The 15924-nt window shown below is 41.4% G+C and overlaps 1 protein-coding gene across 10 annotated transcripts in view; it reads left to right on the top strand.

The window, feature by feature from the left end:
• The window catches only part of FMO4 (flavin containing dimethylaniline monoxygenase 4), a 67345-nt gene continuing 51421 nt past the window's right edge, over positions 1-15924 (top strand). For 5 of the 10 annotated variants that reach the window (XR_004817606.2, XR_004817604.2, XR_004817605.2 and 2 more), the window contains exons 1-4: positions 12-324; positions 2584-2725; positions 6046-6254; positions 7086-7248. Coding sequence is in view for 7 of the 10 variants with exons in the window: in XM_035719352.2 (XP_035575245.1) it covers positions 2590-2725; positions 6046-6254; positions 7086-7248 (508 nt within the window). In the remaining 3 variants the exon portion in view is untranslated. Of the gene's footprint in view, positions 325-2583; positions 2726-6045; positions 6255-7085; positions 7249-15924 lie in introns of those variants that run through there. The other 5 variants (XM_035719350.2, XM_035719349.2, XM_025430360.3 and 2 more) reach the window with 5 other exon arrangements.

The following is a 15924-nucleotide window of genomic DNA, read 5'->3' as shown; positions in this document are numbered from 1 at the left end:
TGCGCTTCGAATCCACAGCCCGTATTCTAATTCGTCACTTAGCCCTCCCCTGAGATCACGGAAGTTTCCAGCTCCTGTGCAGCACAACTTTTTACGCCCAGCGAGTGGGACGCTCTCTGCTGTCACCGGGATGGGGCAGGCGAACGGCTGTGTCTCACGCTGAGGCCACTTGATCAAAGTCAGCTTTCCCTTGTTTTCCTCTTAGAACAAAGTTTGAGTTTCGGAAAAAAAAAAAAAAAAAAAATTTGTTTTTTTTTTTGAGGCAAACACTGTCTATTTGCTTTGCGAAATCATTTGTCAGAGTATCTTCTCTGTGCCAACGAGGTAAGTGTCCTGGATGACTCTTCTTTGCTGTTGTCTTTTTTTTTTTTTTTTTTTTTTTTTTTAATGGGGAAATGTTTCCAGAAACTGCTTTTGCAGAGGATGAATATTCTTCTTGATGAACCCATTCCTTAAGAATGACTGTGAATCTCTTCTTCCGGAGCCTCTTGATTAGGGTTAAGATAACAGTTGAGGACAAAGTCAGAAAGCAAAAGAGCATTGCAAGGAAACCAAGTTATGTTGTAGGGAGAAACCATCTGAAAGCGAGGTGGCAGTTAAGAAGAATAGAATCGTGGCACTTTCTGTAATTCTCTTCTCACCCCTGATTTCATCTTATGGGGGAGATAGTAGCTCCAGGCACTGGGAAACAGAAAACACTCCGCAGGGTATAGGAAAGACTCTAACAAAGTAAGAGCATTGGTGGGTGATGATAAGAAATATACACAGATGATATATGTTGGCAAATTGAACTCCAATAAAGAAATTTTTAAATAATTAACCTTAAAAAATATATAAACAGATGAGATTCCATACTCAAATAAATTTTGAGCAGTCGCATGATTCAGAAATCACCCAAGTCTCTCCATGTCTCAAAAACAGTTCCTACCTTTTCTGGTCTGCCAGATATGGGATGGGGTTGTCATGTCGTTCAAAAGTCCCAATTCAGTGGTTCAGCTCATCTCTACCAAGGAACTTATTATAAGCAACGTTTGGTCTACAGAGGGCCTAGCACCCTTTCTAGTTTATAAAGAGCTTACATGCACTTTGTGTCCCCACCTCCCAGCCCTTCAAGTCTGCACTCTCTCTCCTACCTTTCAATTCACACCTATTTTGGTATCAAATACTTGCCATTTGGACATAAAAACATTTCTCTTGGGCTGGAAGGGGAAAAGAGAAAACTATTAGAAACCTCTGCTTACAAATGTGGGAACAATCTCACAGGGAAATGAAGAATTTTGTTTAAATTTATACAGCTGGTTAGAAGCAGAGGTAGAACTAGAACCCAGGTCTTCCCATTTCCAATTTGCTCACTGACTTTCCTCAGTGATTCGAAGCATATTTTTTAAATGGCTGCCCTGGCTCAGAAATTTATAATGTGGAAATGTTGTGTGATTTTAAGAGGCATGAATTCCCAGTCTGTTTTTGCTTGAGCTGTCTTTTCTAGGGGAAAGGGAGGAAAAGAGAAGAGAAAATTAGGGAGGTAGGGAATGAACACCGAGAAATATTTGGTGCTGGGCACTTTTGTATAAGTAATGTCACTTCATCTAAAACTCAAACAATTCTTCAACATAGCTGATTTGCTAGAATTGAGTAGTTAACACATCTGTCAATACAATAGCTATGTTGATGTTTGCAGAAATCCAAATTGTAATATCAAGAAAAACTGGTTATGAATCCCTGTGACACGTACTTCTTCCAGGCTCTACGGACAAATACATCCCCATTTCCCTAAGATCTCATCTAGAATGTTCCATGGAACATTCCTTGGGGACTTTGTTCTATATTATGGTCAGTCTATCTTGCCTCGATGCAAGATTAAGAACCGCCCTTAATTCATGTAATATCTTTGTTGCATGGCAGGAGATGACCCATGACCAGCTATTCTTGAAGACTCTAGAGGCTTTGAATAGGAACTAACATTTTTGCTAGCTGCGGTTCTTAGGGTCCAGAAGCACTAGGTGGCAGCAAAGGGCTCTTTTATTCCTAGGGTATCTAAAGTCCCAAGGGGCACCTAGCTTGCTCAGTCAGTAGAGCATGTGACTCTTAATCTCAGGATCATGAGTTCAAGCCCCACGTTGGGCACGAAGCCTACTTAAAAAATAATAATAAAAAAATAAAATAAAACATTTTAAAGTAAACAAAATCTCAAGGGGATCAAGGGCCTGACTATAGTAGAACTAAATTCAAGTGAGCACTTACTATGTAGGAGACACACTTCTATAATCCTTCCAACATATCAATCATTTAATTTTGTAACAAATATTTAAGAGATATTATTATTATTTCCATTCCCATTGTACTAAAATGAAAACCAAGGCCCAGAGATGATAAGCAGCTAGCCTGAGGTCACACTACTAATAAGTGATGGTAAGACTTCAACCAAAACAGTCTGATTTCAGAGCCCTCATTTTTAACCAAAATGTGAATCTGCCTCAGCTAAAAGAGGGTGTTTATACCACTCTAAAAGTTAAGTCCTATAACAGAAGGTTCCTTCTAGTCTTGTCATATAAAGAAGCTTAGCCCAACCTTCCTCTCTAACAGAGTGCCATGGCCAGGCGAGTTGCTGTGATTGGAGCTGGTGTGAGTGGCCTGTCCTCCATCAAGTGCTGCTTGGACGAGGACCTGGAGCCCACCTGCTTTGAAAGAAGTAACGACATTGGGGGACTATGGAAGTTTACTGTGGGTAACTTGTTACTTCCCATTTCTATCCATCGTAATCTGGCTGTCTGCTTTGTCCCTGCTCAGGCATGGTGGCTTCAGCCTACCTTGTTGATCACATAAAAAAGCAGCTCACTTCAACAACACAGGCTTGTGTACAGTGCTAACACTGTGCAGGATGCAGTATGACAGGTGATAAACCTGGAGAGTAGGCAGGGCAGGGACAGTGGGAAAGGGGAGGAAAGGAAGAGATAAGTCTGATACACAAACACAGTATTGGAAGTTACAATTATTTCTAGACCACGGACATTAGGAGACTAACAATGTCACATAGGTTAAGCCAAATGGCACTGGTGAGTATGAAGCAGATGACACTTTTGGAAAGATGGAAGTTGGCATTAGGAGCAGAGCTCCAGCCCCCAGGCATTATTCAAGTCTTTGAGAGGAGAATTGGCAGGAGTGAGGCAAGAAACCAGACCCTGAAAGGTCAGGTGGGGGGTTGGATAACCCTCACATTATCAGAATAAAAAGAACCAAGGCACTGAACAATCCTTTGAAGGAGTGCAGTGTACCTCCTGGGAGGTTATTCTTGGAGCTAGGCCAGCTCTAGAGTGACTTAAGCAACAGAAGTAAGGACTGGGAGTGGCTAAATACCACCTGCTGGCTAGGATTGGTCCTGGTAACTGGGAATAGCAGGATGTCCAGCAGGGACCTAGGGATCTGTCCCAGTGGTGGGGTGTAAAGTATCAGAAGGTAGGAAGTCTAAGTACTGGATGCGTCAGGGGTAAGAGAAAAGCAACATTCAGTGGAGTTCATGCTAGAAGAGTACTTCAAACTGGTATGAATGAGGGAAGCCTTCACGGAGAAAGTGGCATTTGCCAGTCTTTGATAGATGGTGAAGAAAACAGAATAAGCAAATGTATGTAAGCAGATATGATCACAGCCCTGGGATTATAGTATTATAGGATTAGGATTATAGTATGGGGGTGGGGGGTAGTTTCTTCTGTTGTACTGTAAACCTGATTCAGCCACCAAATGTCAATGTGGAAAGAAAACATTGGGTCTGGTTTGTGTACCTTCTGCTATTTGGCCCCACAGTTGATTTGGTTTTCTTCTCCCATGCTAAAGTAATATAGATAAATTTTAGAAAATAATATTGAGTTAAAAAAAGAAAGAAAATAGGATGCTTGGGTGGCTCAGTTGGTTAAGCATCTGACTCTCAATTTCAGCTCAGATCATGATCTTAGCATCATGAAACAAGCCCAATGTAGGGATGGAGCCTGCTTAAGATTCTTTCTCTTCCTCTCCCTTTGCCCTCCCACTGGTGTCAGCAAGTGCAAACGCTCATGGAGACACACGTTCTCCCTCCCTCTCTCTCTCTCTCTCTCTCTCTCTAAAAAGTATAAAGGGAGGCACCCAGCTGGCTCAATCAGTTGAGCAATGAACTCTTGGTTTCAGTTCAGGTTGTGATCCCATGGGCCATGAGATGGAGCCCTGCATCAGGCTCCAGGTTCATTGAGGAATCTGCTTATAGATTCCTTACTCTGGGACACCTGGATGGCTCAACGGTTTAGCGCCTGCCTTCCCCAGGGCGTAATCCTGGAGTTGGGGAATCGAGTCCCACATCGAGCTCCCTGCATGGAGCCTGCTTCTCCCTCTGCCTCTCTCTCTCTCTGTGTGTCCCTCGTGAATAAATAAATAAAATCTTAAAAAAAAAAAAAGATTCTCTCGCTGTCCCTTTCCTCATTCACACAAGTTCACTCTCTCTCTAAAATAAATGAATAAATCTTTAAAATATAATAAAAAAGAAAATAATAATTGCACTAAACAAAAGGAAAAATACAAATTAAATATAATATCAATATCCGTGGGTCCCCACTATTAAAATTTTTATGTATGTTGTACATCTGAAACTAATGTGACACTGTGTGTCAACTATATTCAGAATGATAATAATAATAAATGTTGATGTAGTTTCTCTCAACATCTATATACTATTTATTTCTCGAAAATGCAGTGATAGGGACACCTGGCTGGCTCAGCAGTTGAGCATCTGCCTTTGTTTGGTTCAGGGCGTGATCCTGGGATCGAGTCTCACATCAGACTCCCTGCATGGAGCCTGCTTCTCCCTCTGCCTATGTCTCTGCTTATGTCTCTGGCTCTCTCTCTCTCTCTCTCTCTGTGTGTGTGTCTCTCATGAATAAATAATTTTTAATGCAGTAATAGTATTAATTTTTCCTTATTTGACAAGTACCAGTATGTATAATGTCCCTCTACCAGGAGGGGACAAGATGGACAGGGACCCTGCCCTCCTTACAGTCTGGTGATAAAGACTGTAAAGACATTACACTGCAGTGTGAATGGTTCTATGTTAGAAAAGCAGGACACTGAGAAAGCACAGCAGCTGCCTCAGGGAAGGCGACAACTAAGAACAGCTAAGAAAGACACTTTTTTAAAAAAGAAGTAGAAATTAGCTTTGGCCACCAGAGTTTATTGGTGCCTTTAATATGCATGTTCTTGTTTCTTTGCTATGTTTTTAGTGTGCAACATTGAGACAACAGTGAGTTAGGAGTCCAGTGAGAAAACAGAGGCTACCAGTATGTGATTTTTCATACAGTTGAACTAGGACAGAGAAAGACAAGGCTAGAAGGGATATGGGTTGAAAGGGAGTTTTGTTTGGCTTTTAAAATTATCTTCAATATTTTAATTCCTGATGGGAAGGAGCCAATAAAGAGAAAGTGATTGAAAATATAGTAGTAGGGCACCTGGGTGGCTCAGTCGTTTAAGCATCCAACTCTTCATTTCAGCTCAGGTCCTGATCTCAGGGTCATGGGACCAAGCCTTGCATTGGGTTCCATGGTCAGCTCAGAGTCTGCTTGAAATACTCTCCCTCCCACTCCTAATGCACCTCCCCTCGCTTGCGTGCATGCTTTCTCTCTAAAATAAATAAATAAATCTAAAACAAAGAAAGAGAAAAAGGAAATATACCTAGACAATAAACACAAAAATCAGTGAGGACTTCTGTGAACAAAGACAAGAGAAAGAGATCTTCATGAGTGGAGGGATTGAGGACGGCAAAGAAAGAAGAGAAAAATAAACGAGTTAGACCATAGGCCTCATGTCCATGGAATCACTGAATGGCAATGTTAGTCTTAGAGAGTCCTGCTAAATTGCATTAACTTCTTTGTAGTGTGAGAAAGATATGGTGTTTAATCATTCTAATCCCGCCAATGATTTCTGATAACTGTAGATCCAATACTACATTTTCATGGAACTCTTTGGAATTAGAAGTGGAACACTGACTGCTAATGATCTCTTTTCTTCCTGCCTCCCCACCCCATCAAGCAAACTATGTTTCACCACAGGAGACGTCTAAAGATGGGATGACCAGGGTCTACAAGTCATTAGTGACAAATGTCTGCAAAGAAATGTCATGCTATAGTGACTTCCCCTTCCAAGAAGATTATCCCAATTTCATGAACCAAGGAAAATTTTGGTACTATCTGCAAGAATTTGCTGAGCACTTTGACCTTCTGAAATACATTCGATTTAGGGTAAGATAACTTGGGTTATGGAAGGTTAATGAATGGGGTCTGCCCATCCAATCTAATGGAAAGGGGATCCTAAGTAAATTTATTCCTAATTTTATCTCTATATAAATAAAGTAGGTAATAAAGATTCTTCACTTCTTCCATCTCTCATGGTTTATTCAAATAAATCATTAAATTAGACTTTCCTGGTGCACCTGGGTGGCTCAATCGTTGAGCACCTGCCTTTTACTCAGGTTGTGATCCTGGGTCCTGGGATCGAGTCCCACATGGGGCTCCCTGTAGGGAGCCTGCTTTTCCCTCTGCCTACGTCTCTGCCTCTCTTCCTGTTCTCATGAATAAATAAATAAAATCTTTTTTAAAAAAATAGGCTTTCCTGATTCCTCTTCTGAATCCAAATTCTTATTCAGGAAGAAATTTAGAATTTTTTTTTTTTTTTGAGAGGAAAGGAAAAATGAATTTTGTTCATGAAACCTGTGGGAAAGAAATGGCTAGGAATCTGAATCACAGAAATTATAATGAGCCAAAACTCCCTTCCTGCATTTTCCCAATGCATTCAGTATTATAATTCACCACTTCTCACTGGGAATAAAGACCGAATGTTTCTTTCTTCCAGTGAAGGCTTGCAGATATTTTGGGTCCTACTCTATATAACCACTTTTAAGTCTTTGTACCAGTTACTTATTTTCTTTAGGGAGGAGATAAACCAATATTGACAGACCCTTTAACCTGAGACTGATTTGCCCCATATGAAATAACAAACATGGTTACCAACCAGCTGTTACATGAAGTCTCAAGGTGATTGATAGAAAGTGAGTGTTTTTCTGCCTATTTCAGACCACGGTGTGCAGTGTAACGAAGCGACCAGACTTCTCTGAAACTGGCCAGTGGGATGTGGTCACAGAGACAGAGGGGAAACAGGAGCGTGCCGTCTTTGATGCTGTCATGGTTTGCACTGGACATTTCCTGAATCCCCATTTGCCTTTGGAGTCCTTTCCTGGTGAGTCATTTCTACCTGAGATTATGTCTACTTTTCTGAGTTCTTCTACAAGAAAGCCATTCATTTGTAATTGGAAATAATTACTAATGATTATAGACAACTCCATGTTCACCCTCAGAAATAATATGTACAAAATAACTTTGAAAGGTATAAAGTGGATGGGGGGGTGCCTAGGCGGCTCAGCTGGTTAAGCATCTGCCTTTGGCTGACGTCATGGTCACAGGATCCTGGGATCAAGCCCCACATAGGGCTCCCTGTTCAGCAGGGGGTTTGCTTCTCTCCTTCTCCCTCCGCCTGCCAGTCCCTCTTTTTGGGCACTTGCTCTGTCTTGCTCTCTCTCTCTCTCTCTGTCAATTAAATAAATATTTTTTTTTAAAGAAAGTTATAAATCACTAGGTAGGTGTCAGGTCTTCTTACTAATATAAATGCTGCTGTTATTGAAGCTTTTTCATGCCTGTCTGATTCAAGTTCAATGATCACATAAGGCTTACGTGTCATTAAAAAAAAACACAAGCTTTTGAATTTTGTCGTTGAATTACAGGTCATTTGAATCAGGAGTGGTCTGTAATTCAATAACTTAAAGGAAGTGAGAGTCTAAAGAAACGTGACAGATTTGTTTTTAAGGAATAGAGCAGCAATTATACATCCAAAGAAATATTTTTATACTTCAAAACAGTCACCACAATAATAATCCATATATCTCATTATACTAAGGCTATAACCACAAAGGGAGTTTAGAAATTCCTTTTGGAAATGCTTTTGACTCCAACAGCACATTTTTTAAAATGTACGGTTGGCCTTTGAACATCTCAGGGGTTAGGGGCGCTGATCCCCTACATAGTCAAAAATCGCCATATAACTTTTGACTCCCCCCCCAAAAAAAAAAATTAATAGCTTTCTGTTGGCTGGAAGCCTTATTGATAATATAAGTCGTTGTTTAACACATATTTTGTATGTTATATGTATTATATGCCATATTCTTACAATAAAGTAAGCTAGAGAAAAGAAAATGTTACTAAGAAAACCATAAGGAAGAGAAAATACATTTACAGTACTGTATGGTATTTACTGAGAAAAATCCATGTATAAGTGGACCCATATAGTTCAAACCTCTTGTTGTAGAAGGGGCAGCTATACTCATGATTAGCACATCTCCATCTTTTGGGATCAAATGACGATTATTAATATGCCGTACAGCTACTCTTCTTCTGTCACTTATAAGTGGCTTTAAAGGCAGTTGAGTAAGTGAAGTTTTGAAACTTCATTAAGGAATTGAAAGAACTTTTAAGAAGAGTGTGAAGAATAAAGCTTGTAAACCTGGGCCAATAAAAAAATTAAATATAAATCTTATAAATGTAATCTCAAATTAATAAAATATCCTATTTTTTAAAATGTTTTGGGAATCAAGTGAGACTTTGATGCATAATTTTGCAAAGAAGCAATGGTGTCAATGGTGGTTGGGCTTCAGACTTGCAACTAGTCTGGTGGTCAAATACACAGTGGGACAGTACTAACGAAATATAGAACCACCTCTTATAACAATATTTCTATGGGGAAATGTGTTAGAAGTGTCAAAAGATTGATGTTTTTGGAATGTAGTGTCTTACCAGGTTTTGGCTGGCTTACCCTCAGTTCCACTTAGGCTTTGACTCAGAGATGCTACTGCAAAAGATCAGTCAAGAACTGAGAAATGAGGATCCTTTTGGCAGGATAAAGTGGAATCTGGAACAGTTGGTTCCAAAGAAAGAGACTGGGCAAACATAAAATAGAATTGCAAGATAGGGGCGCCTGGGTGGCTCAGTGGTTGAGCATCTGCCTTTAGCTCTGGGCATGATCCCGGGGTTCTGGGATTGAGTCCTGCATCAGGCTCCCCACAGGGAGCCTGCTTCAACCTCTGCCTATGTCTCTGCCTCTCTCTCTCTGTACCTTTCATGAATAAATAAGTAAAACCTTTAAAAAAAATCACAAGGTAGTTTGGGATCATTTCAAAAGCAAACATTTCTATATACCTTTATGACCTCTAGGGAAGAAATGATTACATTAGAAATATTGGTGTGCCCTTCTCTTTTGCCCCAAAATCCAGATTAGGGAGAAGGAAGAAATCCACACATACAGATTTCAGACTCCTCCTGAGGAGGTCTTAGTTTATGACCAGACTTTAGAAGGATTTGTTACAGGTGGACACCAGAATGGATATCCCAATTTCCTCTATGTTCCCAGGATGAGGAATCTTGGTGAGTGGATATGGTGTAAGGTTTCCAAGGGGTCCTGACTGCTACAGTTCCCTTGGGGTGATGGCCCTCGATGATAAGTGGCATTTAGCATAATGGTTATGAACAAAGTTCTAACATCAGGCAGCCTGGACCACATCCCGGAACTAGTTGCATAATCTTGGGTAAATTTTTGTTTAAGATTTTATTAATTTAATCATGAGAGACAGAGGGGGAGGGGCAGAGACACAGGCAGAGGGAGAAGCAGGCTCCAGGCCGGGAGCCTGAGGCAGGATTTGAAACCAGAACCCTAGGATCACGACCTGAGCTGAAGGCAGACGCTCAACCACTGAGCCACCCAAGTGTCCCACTCTTGGGTAGACTTAACTCAATGACTCCATTTCATAGAGCGGTCATGAGAATTACATTAAAATACTCAGGATAGGACAGAGCACATGGTGAGCACTCTGTCAACATTAGCTGCTATTGCTGTGACTCATGACCTCCTGTGAACTATTATAAACGTTCTGAGAATTGTTCAGAAGAACCTGCTTCCTAAAAGATCTGTGATTCCCCTCAGACAAGGAAATATTCATCCTCCTTAGTTCCATAATAACTCCTGCTCTAGCAGCCATTCGGCCTCAGAGTGCCAGCTCCTCCTGTGTTCCAGGTGGGAACCCCAGGACGGGTCACACAGACCTAAGCTCTGCATTGCTCTTCCACACACAGAAGCTGTGTAAGAGTGACTCTCTAACCACATATCAGTTGTGACCATTAGTTATAGGTTAGTGCTGTGAATGCCTAATTATGTTTGATCAGCTACTAATGTCTTTATGCTTGGTGAGCATTGTAAATGTAATTCAGGCGCATGGTCTTCCTTCCCCTCAGGTAGTTGCTCTGCATTTCCTAGCACATGACATTAGGGCAATAAGTATAAGAAGAATAAATCACAGCAGTAAAGTGCTCCAGAAATATTTAGTGACTTGGCAAACTAAGTCCCATGCCCCACAGCAGACCCCAAGGCTCTCACTGTATAAGAGGACAATGCAATAATTGAAGGTTATAAGAATGACCTGGAATTATCAGTCTGTTCTACTTTTAGGACATAAAATATATAATACACTTCAGAAAGTCTTCTGTGAAAAATAATAATTAAGATTTTGATGTTTCTGTGCTAAATTGCCCAGTTGTCTGAAGAATGCTCTCCCCTGAACGTTGAACCTCTTTGGCATCAAAGATGCATTTATTATAAGGCATTAATTAGACTTCCCCAAAGGAAGGAGATAGCATTTGAGAAGTGCTCAGTAGTCCTCAAATCACTCCCTGTCCCCATCCCCATACACGGATGTAAGATATGAAAAGGAAAATATGGTAAAGATGAAAGCTGAATCTTGAAGTAATTTACCATGATGTTAGCATACGTTTAATATGTGCCTGTTGAATGAAATCAGGTGCCCAACAGCCTTTTATGAAAACAGTCTGAAAGAAAAGAACTAGTGTAATGATAGATGTAGGCTATGACCCGAGTGCAGGGTTCCCAACCACCACCAAAACCCGAGATGTTTATTTTAAAAGCAAGTTACTGTGGCATTTATGGAATAAAAACCTCCAAAAGTGGAACCTTGGAATCCAAATATTTAACAAACTCCCCCATCAACGTGATCCTCATGAAAACTAAAGCCTAAGAGTCATTTCCATAGTCCAAGTAGAGGCAGCCTAACCCTTTGGTTACCATGGGACAAGAGTCAACTTGTGCCCATGTGATTCCTATTGACACCTGGGCAAATCCTGTGTCCTAAGTCCCTATTTCTCCACCTGTAAAATGAAGTACTCATAGCACCTTCTTCTTAGGGTTACTTTTGGATGAAATCAGCTGCTAGCCCAGGAGTGCCTAGCACAGGACCTAGAGCAGAGTGCTCTGGAATTTAGCTAGGGGTGTTGGTATGAAAGAATTATGCCCATTGTTTGTGGGAAAAGAAATGGAAAAAAAAATTACTGGTTCCAAATTAAAGATGGTTATTTGTTATTTCCAGGGCCAACTCAATCGCTTAAGTCATTTCAGGGAGAAAGCTTGAAATGTAGCACAAATTGGAGTCATAAGACCAGAATTTAAATCCTGTTTCTAGCACTTATTAATTAATTATATGACCTTAAACAAATCGCTTAACCTTTCTATGCACTAATGGATTCACCTGTAAGACAAGGATGACTAACCCACGGCCAGGAGGATTACTACAAACCTGACCTGAGAGAATGCCTATGAAAGCACCTGGCGGAGCACTGTCCATTACAATTTTTTGTAAAACATAACTTCCTGCTAAGCTGTACTGTGAATTCATTCTTTGAGTAACAACACAATTTATCGTGCACAACGTGATGACAGAATGATACTGGAAGAGAGACAGCAGAGGGTAATGGAGCAAAACATGGACATTAAAAGTCCAGGATCTTGCGTCAGAGTACTTGCATTTAAACCCCCAGCCCTCGGGATCCCTGGGTGGCGCAGCGGTTTGGCGCCTGCCTTTGGCCCAGGGCACGATTCTGGAGACCCAGGATTGAATCCCACATCGGGCTCCCGGTGCATGGAGCCTGCTTCTCCTGTGTCTCTCAGGACGCCTGGGGGGGCTCAGCGGCTCAGCGGTTGAGCTTCTGCCTTCAGCCCAGGGCGTGATCCTGGAGTCCCGGGATCGGCTCCCTGCGTGGAGCCTGCCTCTCCTCCCTCTGCCTAAGTCTCTGCCTCTCTCTCTCTCTCTGTCTCTCATGAATAAATAAAATCATAAATAATAAATAAATAAATAAATTCCCAGCCCTCAAGGTACCTGGCTGACTCAGTGGGTGGAGTGTGTGACCCTTGATCTTGGGGTCATGAGTTCAAGCCCCCCACTGTAGTGGAATCTAGTTTAAAAAATAAAATAAAAACAAATTCCCAGCTCTCTACTCATTGACAAGTGTGATGTCACAAAAATCACATTATCCCAGCAAATCCGTTTCTACATATGTAAAATATAAGTGAAAATAGTATAGACTTCAAAGGGTTATTGTGAGAAAAATCCATGCAATCGCTGTGTTATTAGAACAGCAATAGCCAAAGTCTTCTGGCTTTATTAACGTTTCCCTGCCCTCAATTTATTTTAAGGGCAAAGATTATAATATCTTTCTAAAACAACCCCATTCCATTCAGATGAACATTAACTTGAAGTCCCATCTGCCTGAATTTAGAAGTTAATATTTAAACAATATTAAAGTCTCTTATTGCTCTGGTTTGGAAGAAGGGAGGATGTACATACATGTGTCCCAGCCAACGTTGCCTATTTTCTGAAATAAAACTATGGGTGAATTGTCACACGCAAAAAAAAGACAGCCCCCCCCCCAACTCTGCCTATATGTATGCTGAAATGCACACCTCTGTTTTGTAAGGGAGAAAAGACTTTTCCTATACCCTACTCAGTTTGGTAGGCAGATTAACAGAGAGAAAGGTATACAGATTTATTAATTTTTAATACTAATATGTGGACATCATAGGAAAACAATGAATACCAAAGAAATCTATGAGATTTGAGAGTTTACATACTATCCTAATAGGGAAAGGGGGAGTGGATATAGGCAATCCGGGGGGAAGCAAAGTTTTCTAGAAAGATGAATGAACTCTTAGAAAAGAAGATGGGAGATACGACTATTTGTGACAATGTTTGTCTGGGCTTAGACTTCTACTATCCTCTCGTGTGATATGAGTCAATCTTTCCTGGTTAGTGAAACTGCCAGAAAGGAGATTTATGACCATAGAGTTCCTTTTGGAGGACTTGCCTTGAGGCAGATGAGGAGAGTTTAGAGAAAGCCTCTTCCTGCCTTTGCTGTTTTTCAAGTGCCTTCGCCTGAAAACAATCAATATATCAAAGCGGCGTATTTTGTGTAGCAGGTCCTGAACTCCTTCAGTGGTAAAGTAAATAGTTCAAACATGACAGCAGTCCAAAAAAATAACGTCAAGTAGCCATACAATTTCCTCAAGGAAATGGCAAGGCATTGCAAGACAAAGCCCTGGCCAAAATCTGAACAGTTGGGAATAAATACATTAATTTCTGTCAATCTTTACTTACGCCAGTGTGCAAGAGAGCCACAGCTGTTTGGTAATGACTTAAAATGCTATCAGAGCCCCTCTGACATCTGGCTAAGATTTGCTCTTTTTAAGAAGCCTTTTCTCCTTTCACTAATCACCATGTGTCTTTCACAAGTAGTTTTAAGACTAATGTTGAACATGAATGTTTTGCTTGGGAACATAACTCTTCTTTGTATAGTAATATCTGGGCCATTTCTACCCTATCTATCAAAAACCAAATGCATAGAAAAGGATGTTTGTCTACAAGGTGTCGCCACCACTGTTTGGCAGTTGAAAGCTCATCCACATCACCTTATTTTTATGTATATGAATTGTCTTTTCTTTTTTTCATGAATTAGTAGTTATGATTTACCAGATTCCTTTTTTTTTTTCTTTTTTGGCACTGCATTGTCGACATAATCATTGACTCAAAACTAACTATGCATACTACATTTTTTGAGCAGGGCTCCCCGCTCAAATATGCAATTACAGAGAACCTATCATTTGCAAAGCATTGTGTTAGGTAGTATCTGTGAACCAAGGTTGAGCCCTCCAGAAGCTTCTCTCCAGGGAAACCTCAGTAAATAGCTTAAAGCTCGAGTCTCTAATGCAGCCAACACATGTATTGATTCCCCTTCTTGGAACCGTCATTGCACCCCTTCTTGAATTCTTAATTATCCTTCAAATGTCATTCTTAAAAAAAAAAAAAAATCACCTCCTCCTGCATGCCTTCCAGGCTCAATCCAGGTCAGATGCCTCATTGGAACCATCCTAACAACTCCTGATCTAGGAGGCAGTGTAGTATCATGCTTGACAGCTGAGCTCCAGAGTCAGAGGATCGAGTTCCTGTCCAGACTCTGCTACGTGCTGTATGACCATGGGCAAGTTACATATCCTCTCTGTGCCTCACTCTCAGTAAAGTTGAATAATAAAATTATCCACCCTCTGGGGTTGTGAGGTTTAAATTAATTAATATGTATAAAGTCCTTAGACAAGTGCCTTGGACTTGTAAAAGAAGGGCTGAATAGGGGCAGCTGGGTGGCTCAGTGGTTGAACATCTGCCTTTGGCTCAAGTCGTGATCCCAGAGTCCTGGGATCAAGTCCTACATCAGACTCCTCTCAGGGAGCCTGCTTCTCCCTCTGCCTATGTCTCTGCCTCTCTCTGCATCTCTCATGAATAAATAAAATCCTTAAAAAAAGGAGGGGACTGAATAAATGCTAGTTAGCTGCTGTCTAGTTATCTCTTCCTCATTAGAGGATGAACTCCCTGAAGGTAGAAACTAATTTTTATCCTCACAGGCCCTAAACTCAAAACAGCATCTCGGGCTAAAGAAAGACCAGATCCTGTAAGGTACAGTTATTTATTTACCTACTGCATTTTTAAAAAAGATTTACTTATATATTTTAGAGAGACACCTGGGGGTGGGGGCAAGGAGCAAAGGGAGAAGGAGAGAGAGAATCTTAAGCAGGCTTCATGGCCAGAACGGAGCCCAATAGGGACCTCTAGCATCATGACCTGAGCCAAAACCAAGAGGCAGAGGCTTAACCCACTGAGCCACCCACATGCCCCACCGACTGCATTGTTTTCTTGCAATGCCCCTGCAGACCTGATCTGTGGGGCTTTGTTCTTCCTCTGCCCCTACTTGCAATCTTGGGATATTCCTACTGCTTTTCTGCTCACCGTCAGATAATGAAAAGTCCTCTGATCACTTTAAAATGACCAAAAAATTCTCATTTGCATAACTAAAATGTCCTTCCCCGTGCAGTAGTCAAAACTTACATGTAATGGTGAAGTTTCCCCCCTGGCCCAGCTTCTCCCTTCCTCTCCCAGTTTTTCTTTCCTCCGCATCCATCACCCACCAGCTGCAGTCTGCAGTCTTCAGTCTCTGACCTTTCCAGAAGTGGAGTCAGGGAAAGGACCAGAAGACATAGTGGACAGGAAAGCTCTTTCTTGACCTGCACCAATCAAATACTAGTTTTCTCTAGCCTTGGGGGTGCCTAAGATTGATGTTCTGTGGGGTGCTTTCATGGGTTCTGCTTCAGAGAGGTGCTCCATGAAGGGAGATCTCTCAGTGCAACCCCTGGGCATAGGCCACGCCCCCTCAGGCTGGCAATGTACCTAGTTCTCCCCCTGTCATCTCCACACAGACTGTCTTTCAAGTCTCAGAGCCTAGGCAGATGCCTATCTTGTGCAAAGTCCCTTTAAATTGGCATCTGCCAGGCTCTCTCCTACCTGGCTTTTGTCTGGTGCACATGAAATATGCATCTCATCCTGTCAACAGGAGATGAAAAACTTGCTACCAGGGCAGCCAGTACCCCTTGCTGGCAGTTGCAGCCACAGGCTGTCAAGCTTGGGTCAAACACTAGGGCCCA

This window comes from Canis lupus, chromosome 7 (assembly GCF_003254725.2).
Source record: "Canis lupus dingo isolate Sandy chromosome 7, ASM325472v2, whole genome shotgun sequence".
In the NCBI taxonomy this organism is placed as follows: Eukaryota; Metazoa; Chordata; class Mammalia; order Carnivora; family Canidae; genus Canis; species Canis lupus.
Note: the sequence above shows the minus strand (reverse complement) of the source record. Positions and strands in the feature narration are given on the sequence as shown.